General features: G+C 41.7%; 1 protein-coding gene across 1 annotated transcript in view; it reads left to right on the top strand.

Annotated features, from left to right (window-relative positions):
- Positions 1-8,441, top strand: part of ABHD17C (abhydrolase domain containing 17C, depalmitoylase) — a 28,771-nt gene extending 20,330 nt beyond the window's left edge. The window contains exons 2-3 of the mRNA XM_066196281.1: positions 3,576-3,755; positions 6,928-8,441. Coding sequence (XP_066052378.1) covers positions 3,576-3,755; positions 6,928-7,147 — 400 coding nt within the window. The 3' untranslated portion in view covers positions 7,148-8,441. The remainder of the gene's footprint in view (positions 1-3,575; positions 3,756-6,927) is intronic.
- Positions 8,442-14,526: the final 6,085 nt, after the last annotated feature.

The following is a 14,526-nucleotide window of genomic DNA, read 5'->3' as shown; positions in this document are numbered from 1 at the left end:
CTGGTAAACCTCATTTGTATTTACTAAGGCAGTAACACAGGGAGGGGGAAAACCCCCAAACTACTGTTATTATAGACTGTGGGGTGTTTTGGGGCCTTATCTAGACCTGGCCTGAAGCTCTAGGTACAGAGAGCTGTACTGCTTGTGAAGGTTACTGGGGGTTTTTCTCCACTCACAAATGAAATGTGTAAGCCACACCACGTACCTGTGGGTTATTGAGACTGGAACAGGCTGGAGAGCTTTGAGCTTTGCCACCTGTGTTTGTGGCTAAGGGAGAGCAGAAATGCTTGCATCACTTATACAGCAGTAGCTGCTGTTCTCAGTAATGGAGTTCCTTTGGGGAAAAAAGCATGCCTGCCCTTTTTTCTTCTCTTCCCCCCCCTTTGTCTAAGCAGTGTTTTGCATATGGCCTTGGTAACTGAGTTGTTTCCTGCTTTGGCTTTGCTGAAGGCTGGTGTCCACATTGCTGTGTTGCCCTGTTTGTTTAGAACTCTCTGATGGGGCTCCACAGGAGAAGTGCCCAAGCATATCCAGAAATTTTACTTGGCTCTCCTGCTCTGTCGGATGGAGCTCTGTTTCCACAGAGACCAAAGCTTGTGTGTTTCAAGGAAGTTATTTTTAGGAGCTGCTGTTTAGCTGGTGGAAAGACTTTCTTCCTTAATAGGAGAGCAGACTGTAACAGGATTCCTCCTTTTCCAGAGTGTCTTTTGCCTTTTTCTATCATGTTCTTTCCCTTTTCCTGTCTCCCAGTTTCCCTTTCATTGCCGCCTTTTTACCCATGTCTGCTCTTCCACTCTTCTCTTTCACTTTCTGTATCACTGCCCCTGTTGTGCAAGGATCTAATATAAGGAAGTTTGCAGAGTGAGGAAAGGACCCAGCCTGTGCTTTGTGTTTTAAAGATCAAGCCCCCACGTTGGTTTGTACCTGGGCCGAGTTACCGCTGGGCAGCATTTGTGAGGATGCCGAGGATCACGGAGCCAAGCCCTGGCCCTCAGCTCTGAGGACCTTGCACAGCTCAATTATTCATGGCCTTTGCTCATGAGTTGTCCTGTGTCCTTTGGCCTCATCATAAATAAATATTACATGTAGCTGTTTCCGCTGATGTTTGCGGTAAGCTCCGTGTCTCGTTTGCTGAGTGATGACCTCATGGTAAAGGGCTTAAAAAGATAAATCTGTTACAGTAACTCTTCTGTCTTGAAAAGGGGAGCTGCCCCAAAATGAAACAGCCCCAGAGATTCTTTTAGTTGTCAGTCAGTAGGAATGTAAAGCAGAAAAGACATTTGCTCTATTGGTAGGCTAAGAGTGCACTAACTCAGTGTCCTAATAACCCTTTTATAATTACTCATTTTGTCCAGATTATCACATTTTCTTTCTGTGGAGTTGGATATTGAATGGCTGTAGTGATGAGGGGCTGCTTTAAGTTTAGATGTATCTCTGTGCTTTTTTAATGATGCTATCATCTGGCATGCTATGAAACAGATTTTTCTTTAGAGTACCTGCTGCCCCAACACCAAGGTACTCCCCTTACATCATGCCATGTTTTCAGAAACAAAGTAACGTCAAAAGGAGTGAGTCTAAAGCAGATCAGTGTTGGAGGAAATTGCCATCCTAAGGCAATTGGATGTGTTGAATTCTCTTGCCACTCTCTGCTATCCTGTTACCCTGTGATTCACATTCAAACATCTGTTTCCACATTCTGCTTATATTGTAAACCTTTTAGAAAGGAAACTTCACATTTATCATGATACCACAGTTTAGGATGGCATTGCAAAACCTACCAGCATTAGTATCATTCCTTGCCCACTGAAATGCCGTGTAGGTGATCATGTTCCAGTCCTGTTTTCGTGTATATCCCTGATGCTGATGCATTTCTGCCTGTCTTTAAGAAGATGCAACAGCTGGCAGATAGGCTGGATGCATGTGGTGCCTTTGGGGTGCATGCCTCCAGCCCTCCCCACCCAGCAGCTGGAACAAAGTCTGTGAAGACAAGACTTTGTTCCAAGGTCCTGTTAACCGAGTCAACCAGGCCCTTCTGTGTGCTGGACCTTATCTAACACTAAGGGAGAAAGAAAAGCTGCAAAAAGAGCTGCGCAACATCTCTTTAAAAACATCAGGCTGTGGTGACAGACCGCCAGCATCAGCTGCTGCTTGGTTACCAACAGGATACAATTTTACTCCTAAGAGATATTTTTATACAGTTGCTTATTCATATAACAGTAGATGCCAAAATCACCCTTATGCTCAGCAGTATAAAAATATTAAGAAAATTTCAGTTTCACAGAGGCTACAATCCAGTCTAGTTACACTTCATCATGAACCAAGGCAATCTTGACAGCCTGTAATTGGACGATTATTACTGGATTATTCTTAACTTTAATTATTAATTGATCTTTCTTCTATTGTAATTATCTCTTTTGGCACATACCAAATCATTTAGGTGCTTGAAAGTTGAGTACTCTTCAGGTCTGCTATGCATCTTGCAAGCTGCTTTGCAAGGAAATTGAAACCTTCCAGGTGTGCATGGGACGTAGCCTAAACTGCGGGGTTTGCTTTTCATTGTCACAGCAGTGACCACAGTACTGTGGATGGTGTAGACTGTCAAAAAGACATGTTTTACACAAATTATTTTCTACTAGAAATGTGTTCTGTTCTGTATTCCATTGCAATGGGTGGTGGAGATAACAGAGAGAAATCTTCTGGGTAAATACTTTATAATTGAGTAACAGCTTTGATTTGCAGCTTTCCTAACAAGTTCTGGTGGCCAAATACTCTTCACTTCCTCCTATCCACTGTCCCCTCCTCCTGTGCCTCTTCCAAATTCCTTTCTATTTGCATACATTAAATGAAAACTGAATTAGTCTCATTCTCAGCTTTTTTTTGCAGTGTTGGGACAGTTTCATAGGCTGGGTGAGAATATTGTGAAGCCATCCAGGACTTGCTATGAGCCCTGCATTTTACGGAATCATGTATTTTTATAGTTACAAAATCACCTGGACATGTTTTAAACTGGCCAAGAAAAATGAGGAATGTCTTACACTGATCAGTAACTGGGAAAATGAACAGACTTGTTGTCTTTGCTATCACTAACAAGGCAGTTTTGTCTTCTTATTCCACCTGCATGGAATTAAAGGTGGGCAGAGGAGTAACTGTCTTTTTTAATGGTGTAAGGGCTGTTAGCCTCTAGAACATCCGGTTGAAATTCCTGAGAGTGACTCTGGATAGGGGGTGAAGTCTCATTTATAATTTGCTGTGCTGTGGAGTGAAAGGCAAGAACTGTTCCTGAAAAAGGTGAAGATTAATGACCAAACTGCCATTTCTTCTTTGAGGATAGCTCTCTTCAGCCTGTGTAATATTTGGGTTGTTTACTTTGCTAGATTGTTTCAAAATTTAAACTTGTACGCTCATGTCTCATAGGAATAGATTTTAAAGGCCCACAACAGATATGGAGGGATGCTTTGAGTTTTATCCCCCTCTGCTTTTGTTGGTTTGGTTTTTACATCTGTGATGTGAAATTGATGTGAAATGTGTTGTGCTTTGACATTTTTGTTTTAAAGGGATCTTTCTTTCCTCTGCAGGTATGGTGTCAGTCCTGAGAACATCATCCTGTATGGTCAGAGCATTGGTACTGTCCCTACAGTAGACCTGGCATCTCGGTACGAGTGTGCAGCTGTGATCCTCCATTCTCCCCTGATGTCTGGATTACGGGTAGCTTTTCCTGACACCAGGAAAACCTATTGCTTTGATGCTTTCCCAAGGTATGTATCACTGCTGCAGGGGGCCTTTTCTATACTCACCATGCTCTAAAGGTGTTTAAAAGTAGATACTGAGACTTCTATTTGTTCCTCCCTGGTGGGGCTCTTGTAGGAACCTGATTTTGTGACCAAAACAAAGTCCCTGTCCCATCTTTTTGAAGATATTAAGCTTGTTTTAAGAAGCTCTAGAGAACTATATACAGCTGTTTTAAGACAAAACATTTGCTTTTATAGTCTAGTTTTCACCAGAAAAACAATTGCAACAGACCTGGAGTACCCAAATATTTGGGAATAGTAGAGGTCACGGGAACAGCAGATATTCTAGGAATGTTTTAGAACTGCTTATTGCATTCAGTTTAAGTTATGAAAGAATATGAGAGGGGAAGCCAGCCTCTCTATAGCAGGGCAGTGGGGGAAGCACAGGTCGAAAGCTTAGTGGTCCATGGAAGGGAGAAGATAAAACAGGTACTGATGTCTTGGTCAAAACTTGGCTTTACTTCAGGAATTCATGTTTATGATAAGAATAGTAAGGAATATTATTCATTGCATTTCTTATTTCTCTTTTATTTTGGTTACAACAGATTAAAATTAGCAGCTGTGGGAGGCTGTAGGTATAAATCTGTATGCCAGAACAGCTAGAAGGAACGGCAGTGAAGATATAGTGGCTCTCACAGTCCCCATGTTTGGAATACTTTCAAATAGATTATTAGTTAATTAATTAACTTGTTGGAGGTGCAGACTGAATTTGATGTATTTATACTCCAGCTCATTCATCATCCTCAAACCTGAAATCCAATATTTACAAATGCTTCTGCGAGAGAGGAAAAAACAAAGCCTTGAGCACAGCTCTGATTACAGAAGTAACAGTGATTAGCTGTTACCAGCCAAATCAAATAACGGTTTTAAAAAGAAAAGTAGGAAGGGGAACAGTGACAGCAGATGTGCTGTACCACTTGAGTATTTTGTTCTTGCCCTACTGAGCTGTTCATTGCTGTCAGTCTGACTTCCCCTGGTACTGGGAGCAGTGAAAATAAACAGCAGTGCACTTTATGAATGTGTGCAGCTCAACTGTCTGTCTTCACAGTGGGAAACAAAATAGTTCTGTGTGCACCTACAGTGAGTTGCTATTATGTGCATTTTATGTTGGGACTCCATGAGAATTTGGTCTCTGTAGATTTTTCTAGCTGCAGAGCTGTGTGGCTGAGAATACTAAGTAAGGCTAATGTGCAGTTTAAATACTGCTTTGAGTCGCTGAGTTGGCAATGGGATGCCTTCCAATTTTCTGCAAAATATAAATATTATCTGGCTTAATGGTCTGTGAATATATGTTAAAAAAAAAATTGTTTCATTGTATGAATACTGAAGTGAAAGGGGTTTCCTACAATAAATGAGAACTTAGTGTCTAGCCACAAAAATTACGTATAAACGTCTCTGTGGCTGTGTGTAGCTGATAGGCCTATTACACCAGACCTCATGGGCTTAGAGCTTCAGTTTATATAGCGTATTGATTATAAAGTATTTACATTTGGCTATGAGACTATTTTTTTGGATGAAAGTTATGGGGGAAAACAAAATTTGCATTATTCTGATGCCTCTTTTATGCTGGGATTTTTTTTTTAATTCAGCATAGTTGCACACAGCTCAAGTTCTACACAGGAGAAGTGAAATAAGGCTGCATTTTAATTTTAAATAGTGCCGTAAATGGTATGAAATCCAAGGGTTTCTTTTGAGAGGTATAGAGAAGAGACAGAAATATGTTTGCACTCAGCTGTTCACTGGAATACCAATGGCAGTTCTCTAGAATACTAAATTCTGAGCTTTGTGAGTGTGAGGCTTAGTGCTTCAGTTTGCATCTTTTTAGATAACTTTATATTTTCATAAAACTTTTTTGAACCTGTTTTTAAGTCAGGGTATGCTGGCATCTGTGTTTTTTAAAATAATTTTAAGCTGTCTTGATCATTTTGTAAAATCAGTGGTCATGCCAAAATTGCATGCCTTCTTGTTCTTCAGGAGCAGGAAAATCCAGGCACCTTTTATTAGCTACCATAAAGAAACAGATTTGTCCTCCCATAAAATTGAGTAGTACCAGCACTCATTTTTCCACATTCCTCCATTTGTTGATGGAGCTGGTAGGAAGCCGAGAGTTCATTAGCACGTGGTGTCTCTAACACAGATTTGGAATCACTGGTAACTACCAGCGTGAAATGGCTGTCTGGAAATAAAATCTGGGGCCTGTGTGAGGAGAGTCAGAGAAAGCTGCTCTTCACTGCTTGCAAATTCTTGTGCTACCAGGATGCTTCATAATTGGGGTTTTCTGGCTTGACCTCTTAGGTGGGAAGGTGCCTTTGTCACTCTTCCCTTCCCTCAGAACCCATTTTCCTGTGAGAGGTAGTCTCAAGCTATATTGGTCTGCTAAAGGTAGCTGGACAGAAGGAAAAATTTTACTCTAAGGTCACTTTGCAGTCACAGCTGGCAAAGAGGCTGGTTACATAAAGTAAAATCCTGTGTGATTTCTGTGATTTGCAGTTAAATATCCCTGTGTAATGCCCTTCTCCCACAGTTTTCTATTTCATTGTTTGAACTTAAACAATTGGTACTTAAAACAGATTTTCCTTTAGCTGAATCTGCCTAATGTGGGGGTTCAAAGATGGATTCAAGCTCCATGAGCCAAGGCTTTTTTTTTGTTTGTTTGTTTTTTTGTTTTTGTTTTTGTTTTTTTTCTTTTTTGTTAATGAAGTCTTATCACTGGAACGTAGTTAATTAGTTCCTAAGCTGTTAAGTTGGAAGGTGATAATGTGTCATGTGAGAAGAGTCCATGCTTGCAGAATGTCCCATGGAATCTTTTACTTGTCTCACAGTGCTTTGTGTGACAGATACAGTCACTGTTTTGGTGGGGTTTTATGGGTGCCAAGCTTTATTTGCATGCTGCCCACTCAAGGTTGTTGTTGTTAGCACTGGTGGGATGGTGGGGATGGCAGTGCAGGCTCCTTTTTTACACGTGTGCTTTGGGAATGAGCCTTCTCCCACATCACTTGTGCACAATTCCAGTGCTCTGCAGCCGTTTAAAAACATGCAGTGGTAACTGTGTTGTGTGTCAACAGTTAAGCTTGCTTTCTCTGATAATGTGAAACTGAAGACCCCAAACTGAGCTGTGTCTTTCTTTTCCTTCCCCCAGCATTGACAAGATCTCTAAAGTGACCTCTCCTGTGCTGGTCATCCACGGTACCGAAGACGAGGTGATCGATTTCTCCCATGGCCTGGCCATGTACGAGCGATGTCCACGAGCAGTGGAGCCCCTCTGGGTGGAAGGGGCTGGGCATAATGACATAGAGCTTTATGCACAGTACTTAGAGAGACTAAAACAGTTCATATCTCATGAACTTCCCAACTCCTGAAGAAGCCTACCTGATCTTACCTCAGTTACTGTGAACGGAAGAAATTACCTGGTTTTGCACATGCTTTAACTGGATAGCTGTAATAGCTTTATACTATGAAGAAATGCCCTGTCTTGAGGGTGTTCTAATCAAACATCTGATGAAATTTGTCTTTTCTATCTGGAAACGATTCTACTAATGCACACAAATATGGTCAACTACTGTAATTCCAACAATTTTTAGCTTCATTGCCCTGAAGGAAGTGGGAATCCTAGCTGCTTATGGGGACACTTTTTACCTAGTGCTGTATTAATCGAAGATCAGTTTTCTCTGTCTCACTTCAGATCATTTATAATTCTGTCCTACAAAGACTTTTTCCCCACTGTGTTCTCAGAGTGGAGAACACAACTGTTATGAGCTACAGCTTGTTCAGAACAATCATGGGTTCAATCTAAGGGAGTACTTTCTCTGTGAAGTTTCTAGCTGTGGTCTTGTAACTGGAAAGTTATTGTGATGAAGTTCCCTCTCCTCCCTTCTAGTGTTCTTTTGTTAACTTACTGATCTTCCCAAGTAAATTATTTAAAAACACTTTTACCTGAAAATAAGCAAACTACTATATGGGGCTAAACTCTGTAATGACCTCTCCATTACTTGTATAAACATAACTGGAATATTCTTAAAGGATCTAGGGACAAAACTGCTTTTGTTTAAAAATAAATGTGTAAATTTACTACTAGAAAACTCATTTTAATATTCAGATTGTCTGAATAATAGCCATAACAGACATTTCCTTCTGTAAAGCATTCCTGTAGACTTTTTAAAAGTACTGTACATATTTGAATTTACATTGTGCATAGATTCTTAATTGGTAGTTTTAATTTAAGTCTAGTTACAATAAACTGCAAAATTCTGGTTTGTATATGATTGAATACATTTTGTTAAAATATGTTTTTATCCCTATATTATTTTGCTATTAAAGTTTTATAAAGTTTCCAGGACAAAAAAAAAAAAATAAAATTTACACATTTATGTTTTGATGAATTATGTAACTAAATTTTCATTGAGCTGATCTTTTTAGTTTAGAAGTAATTTGATTCTTTGACACTGGAATCGCACAGATTATGCATCAGAAATGCAAAACACTTAAAAATTGTTACACTACTAGGATAGGTCTAATTTTTCCAAATTTAAAGGCCTTAAATGTACTGTAAGCCTCAGATTGTTGTATAAATTGATCGCGATTGATTGCAGTTTGTGTCCTGTTGCTAGAAAGCAACACAGTGATTGTAATGGAATAAAGGATGCATGGATTAGAGCTTGCTCAAGTTTGGAATCTTATTTGGTGCATAATTTCCATACGTGAGGGAAGTGTAAAAACATTACTTGATAGAGTAAACTGGGTATGTAAATCAAATGTGCAAGAGGTTGTGTTTAAATGGTGTTCAGCTGGTTCTAAGTAATGAAAAATCATGATTCATTGCCTGGAAGAAATATTTGAACATAGTTGTTATGAATTCCTATGACAGGCCTGCAGTTAATTTTCAGAGCTGCAAGTATGCATTGTCTTTGATTATTGCCTTGGCCCTATTACTGCAAAAGGGGAAAAACTTGTATTTTCACTTCCAGTGAAATGGGGACATGCATCCTGGTCCACATCACCTAGGTCCTTAGACTCTTGATCGGGGCAGCAGTGTTGGCTAGTTGTGATTTTTAACTGTCCCAAGCAGCAGGGCCCTCTTGGTGACTCTGCCAGCCAAAATTGTCAGGTTTTGCCTAATCACCACCTCAAGCTCAGAACTTCCCTCCTGTATTTTAAATAAATATTCAGATACTTGTCTGATTTTATATATATTTACTGTACCATCATAAATCCACAGTGGTTTTCTTCCATTCCTACATGTGTTCTTCCTGGGACTGTAGCCCTGTGGAAACCAAGCTGCTGTGTGTGGTGCAGGTATTGAAGATAATGTTAAAAGGGTCAGCCTGTCCATGTAGTGACTTGGGGGATTTTTACCTAATTAGCTCTGGTTTTTTGGTACCCACATTGAACTTTGTGTTCCTCTGAAACCTCAGCCTGCAATGTTTCTTCTCCTCATGACCCTCTGTTCCTACCCTTTTACTTTAACAAACAGATACTTCTAACTATTTTCCCTATAAAATGATTTTTTGATTACTACATTTCCAACTCCTGAAGTCATTTTGTGACTTGTCTTTGCATTTGCTTAGTTTTTTTGCCAGTGTTCCTCCGTTTATGAGAACCCTGAATATGGATTCAACTTTGTTATTTATGTCCCATGGTCTCTGCAGTTGCAGCCACAGTTCACAATGTCCTGGCTGAATGTGGATTTCCACTTGTACTATGTTTTATTTGCCTGAATTCCTGCTTAACTAATTCTCAGATGGGCCATGGTCTTCTGCCTTCTGCATTGACTGGTTTGGTTTGTGAAGTTCATCTGCATTAAACTAACGCAGATGTTTTGCTCTTAATTAAAACATTAATGATCTATCATTGATCCACTGGTATGGATCCTCTTCTCTCTCTTTTAATTCAGTAATTTGTTAACCTGTTTGTTCCCTTAAATAATTTTCCTTGTAGGCCTATTCTTATCCAATAGTACTTAAATGATTTTTTTATCATTTTCTGATGTATGCTTTGCACAAAATAAATGCTAATAGTGATCTGCTTTGTATTGTAAACTTGTACCAAAGTTTCAAGCATTTCAAAACTCTGCTGGCCAACCTTGGAACTATTAGTTGAAAAAAATGTGGCCACATCATGAAGATGCAGTTTCAGCCATGACAGTGAATATCAGGTCCTCATTATTTTAAAGAAAAAAAATTTAAATTTAAAAAAAATATTTTAGTTTTTAAATTATAGGAAAGGGGATGATGTGAGGTTATGAAAAACAAATTTTGGGCTTAAAAAAATAGTCTGTTCCAGCAAACTGCTAACATGCTGTAATTTAAATGTACAGTGTGGGCCTTTACAAGAACTTGTTATGCATATTTTAGAGCTATCAAGATGTCACTGTAAAAATGGCTCTGTGTGCCTGGATAAATTATGCAACGGGTCTCCCAAAGGTGTGAGTTAACATTTTGTTGTTGGTGGGATTCTCTGTCCATTTTTCCTGTGTGACTGACCATTTTTGTTCATGTAGTGCAGCCACAGGTGATGTAGATCTTGTTTGTAGGAAGGTAAGATGTGGTACATCTGTTCACTATCAGTAGTTGTCCGGTGTTTGTACTTTGGAAAAGCCAGAGGAGAATATTTGTTACAGCTTCAAAGGTGTCATTTTCCAGGGAGTCTGATATGTATCCTTTTAAAATTTATGTAACTGTTACAAATTTAACTTGTGCTCACGTGGAGGCCTGTTACCTGTGTCACCTCTGCTGCGGTTTTGTTCCTCGTTTTTCCATGTCACTTCTGTAACATGTGCCAGCTCTGCTCGGGGTGCTGACCCTGGAACTCTAAATACCCAAACCTGTATTTATGCTTAGCATTGTACACACCTATAAACTCTGTATTGCATTTGCTTTTTCTAAATGGTGCTAAACATAGAAGTAGAGACCCAATGTACTTGCTTCTTCTGGTTATTCGTTCAGCCGTAAAACTTGATTGTTCTCACTCAGAAAACTCAAGTGAGCGTTCTCACTCACTTTCTTCCCCAGCTTTATTCTTGTGAAAGCAAACTAATGATCTCAGTTAAGCCCATTTAACTCATTTCTGTATGTCCTTCTATGTGGAACTCTCCAAACATTTTAGCTCTGAAACTTAGCTCAAATGCAGTCGTTTGTACTCCAGCGCTGGGTAAGGGTGGGGTGGCTCTTTGATGGTGGGCACTCCACTGTTGGGAATGAGGTCAGGCGCAGAAACACCCTGCTGGGTCTGTGTCGCTTTCCAAGTCCGGTGGTAATACTGAGGTCAGATGGGTGTGAATTTCAAAGCAGGAGGCTGCACTTGGGTCTCACAACTTTGGTACAACGGTAAAAACCAGGAGCTGGTCCTTGCAGCAGGAGAGTGAGCCCCTGCTCCTTTGACTCTGCCGATGTCCGGTTTTGCAGATGAGTTTCTGCAGTAGTCAAATTAATTTTGCACAAAGTGTAAGGGTGACATGCCTGCGTCTTAAAAAAACCCAAAACAACAAGAACAAAAACCAACAAAAAAAACCCAACAAACGCCCTCTAAGAAGACTCCTACACCATTAGTATATCAATTATAAATTACCTTCTGGTTCCTGTAAGGGTAAAGATGCTTTGGTCTGGGTTTCCTCAGGGCCCGGCGCCACGGGGCTGGAAGCGCATCACGTCACTTTCTAGAGTAAAGTCATGTGCTGGCTGTCCCCGCGTGGGACGGGGCTGCGCTTCCCTCGCTCCAGAGGCCGGAGCAGCCCGGGCCCTGGCTGTGTCCGTGGGGGATCCACCCTGGCTCGGCGCCCAGCGGCGCTCGGGCTGCGCTGCGCTCGGCGGGGCTGCCCCAGGGATGGGGCGGGGAGGGAGGGGGCTCAGCGGGGCCGCCCCGCCGCTGCTGCTGCTGCTGCTGGTGAGGATGGTGATGGTGGTGGGCGCCCGGCCCGGGGCAGGCGGAGGGGCGAAGGCGCTGCTGCAGCCCCGGTGGTCAGAGCCCCTCGGGGCGGGGGCCCTGCTGCCAGCCCCGCGCTGCCCCGGCTGTCCCGGCAGAGGAGGAGGAGGCGCGGAGCCGCTGGGTCTGAGCCTTGCTTTATCAGGAGAAGCAGCGGAAGGAGCACACGCCTCTGGATTGCACTTGGACTTCAAGGCAAACATCGGTGGCTTGGTTTGCTGTGTCGTTGGAGGTGACTGCGTGCAGTGGGTCTTTTTTTGGGGTTATTTTCTCCTTTTGTTTCTAGGCCTTATTAGTTTGAAAACTGCCATAAACTAAGAAGACATCGATCCACAGTTTTGCTCGTCCTAAATAACGTTTTTCATGGCAGTTTGTTCTTGGAACTTGCAGACCTGCTAAAAGCTTTAACATCACTTACATTTCAAGCCACTCTGCTGTAGCAGTGCCATTAGGAATGCTTTGGATCTGCCCCAAACCCCTTTCCCTCTGGCTCAGACCAGGACCAGTGGGATGGCAGCAGTGCCTAACATCCTCCTCTGCATGGACCATGTAAAGTATAGCTAGGATTAAGCTAAGTAATACCATGTTACATTCCAGGGACGAGTTATAGGCATGAATGTGCATTTTGATACATGAAATTACAACATATTTGTGGAAGGCTTAACTAATACAATTAAAATAGGCAAGGAATCCCCTGGACCCTAAGTCACACCGACTTGAAATTGATAACTTTAATCTTGAATCAAATAAATAACAAGCCTAATGCTTCTCAAACATGCTGATCTGGGATGTCCCTCTAGAAAATAAAAAAAAAAAAAACAAACCAGTCTAAAATTTTTTCTCTGCTTAGAAATGAAAGGAAAGGCTTCAGTGACATTCCAGGGCTCCCAGGACACGACCTCCAGCCTTCAGCAGTGTGCTGTTACATTAAAACATTCACCATTTCAAACACTCTTGGCAATATGCCACTGAGTTTTGGGTTCCTTGTCCCTTTTAATTATCAGAACTTTCTTTTGCGTTTGCAGCCCTACTTATCATGAAATCCCAGCCTACTTATGTTGCATGTAATTGCTTTATTGATCCATTCCCAGAGTGTAAATCGAACCTTTGGGCTCAGCCTGGAGGAAGGAGAGCTGGACAGGAGCACTGCCTTAGAAGAAAATTTAAGCTCCACAGAGTCTCAGTTGTCCCTTACCAGCACCTTTTTATCAACAGGATGAAGTTGCTGTGGCCTTTGAGCAGCCACAGCTTCACCTGGTTACACCAGACTAATGGCTTTAATCAGCAGGCAGAGACAAGGAGCAGCTAGAAAGCAAAATGGAGCCTTTAAACCCAGCTTGTATCTGCTGGAAAAATAGTCTGTGCTGGACCCTGGGGCTGAACCCAAAGTGCAGATAGCTCAGCGGGAGTGTAAAAGTTTCCTTCCTTAATCAAGTAGAAAAAAAGTCTTTAACAAGAATAGCAACTTTAACAGCTTTGAAAAATGTTTTTAATTAATAAAAATTAATATGGAACAGTAGATTTTCTTTTGGTGATTGGATTAGGGTTTTTTTTTTTTTTGTTTTGGTGTTGTGGGGGGTTTGTTTGTTTGTTTGTTTGTTTGTTGTGTGTTTTTTTAGTTTTTTGGTTTTTGGTGGGGGGAGGGAATCTGTGCAGTCTTTGAGCATTTGTATGAATAATGAAGATAGTTTTCCTGAGCATTAAAGAGTACTTTAAATGAAAAATATATAACCATTGTTACATTTTAGTACCTAAAACCTATCTATCATTTATCTCTTGATTTGGCCTGTTGAAACATTCAGTGTTTGTCAAAGTGGTGCAGTGATCTGTAGCCAAGCTGCAGCAGAACATACATAAATGTAGTTATGTACACATATATTTTGAGGAAAACTCTCTGGGATTCTTTGCTGTTTATGTTTAATACGTTTCACTGTATTTATAATTATTTCAGAACATAGCCTGAATCCCAGAATTTCTCTGTGAGACATGGCACAGTAAGAAAACCTTTCCTGGGACTGTAGGCTCTTACAAACCCTCCAGCCTGTTCAGAAGCATCTTTCTCTTGAGTTATCATAGGAGTAGTTTGCTAAGTCAGAACCTGGGCCAGAAGCCACAAGAAAAGCTCTTGCCTGTGAAGTACTCCTTCAACTCTTCAGATATATTTTAATGGATACCATTGGATCTAGCTTGGTCTGGAATTTCTCTTGGTTTTGTAGCTGTGATCAAAATGCCAATCTGCTCAAAATTCACATCAGTGCCCTCAACGTGATCCAGCACAAAGGTGAAGCAGTTCTTGCTATACAAGATGCTCTGGCTCCTTGGGGATATGGGAGTGTTGTCTCAAGCCCAGCAGTCAAGAGCCTTCTCTCTGCTCCAGAAGCAAATTATTAAACCAAGAAAAAGGCTGTAAAAGCCCAGAGATAAACAAACTGGTAGGAGACAAGGACACAAGGAGATGCGTATTTTGTATCTCAAAGGTTTTCTGGTGCTGGCTGACGGGGATGGTGGGGCAGGTGAGGGGTGGGCATTGCTGGGTGCAGCCCGGTACAGGGGGGACCTGTGCCATGCCAGAAACTGCACTCGGTGCTCGGGCTGAGAGGCAGCCAGGCTTGGGGCACTCATCCCTCGGCAGGATCAGTCAGTGATGGGCAGGATCAGTGAAGGATGCCCAGGACCGCTGGAGGATGGGCAGGATCAGTGGAGGATGCCCAGGACCGCTGGAGGATGGGCAGGATCAGTGGAGGATGCCCAGGAGCGCTGGAGGATGGGCAGGATCAGTGGAGGATGCCCAGGACCGCTGGAGGATGGGCAGGATCAGTGG

The sequence above is a fragment of the Chamaea fasciata genome, unplaced genomic scaffold (genome assembly GCF_029207755.1).
Source record: "Chamaea fasciata isolate MVZ Bird 193981 ecotype frontalis unplaced genomic scaffold, bChaFas1.0.hap1 SCAF_14, whole genome shotgun sequence".
Taxonomy (NCBI): domain Eukaryota; kingdom Metazoa; phylum Chordata; class Aves; order Passeriformes; family Sylviidae; genus Chamaea; species Chamaea fasciata.
This window is presented reverse-complemented; position numbering and strand designations above follow the sequence as displayed.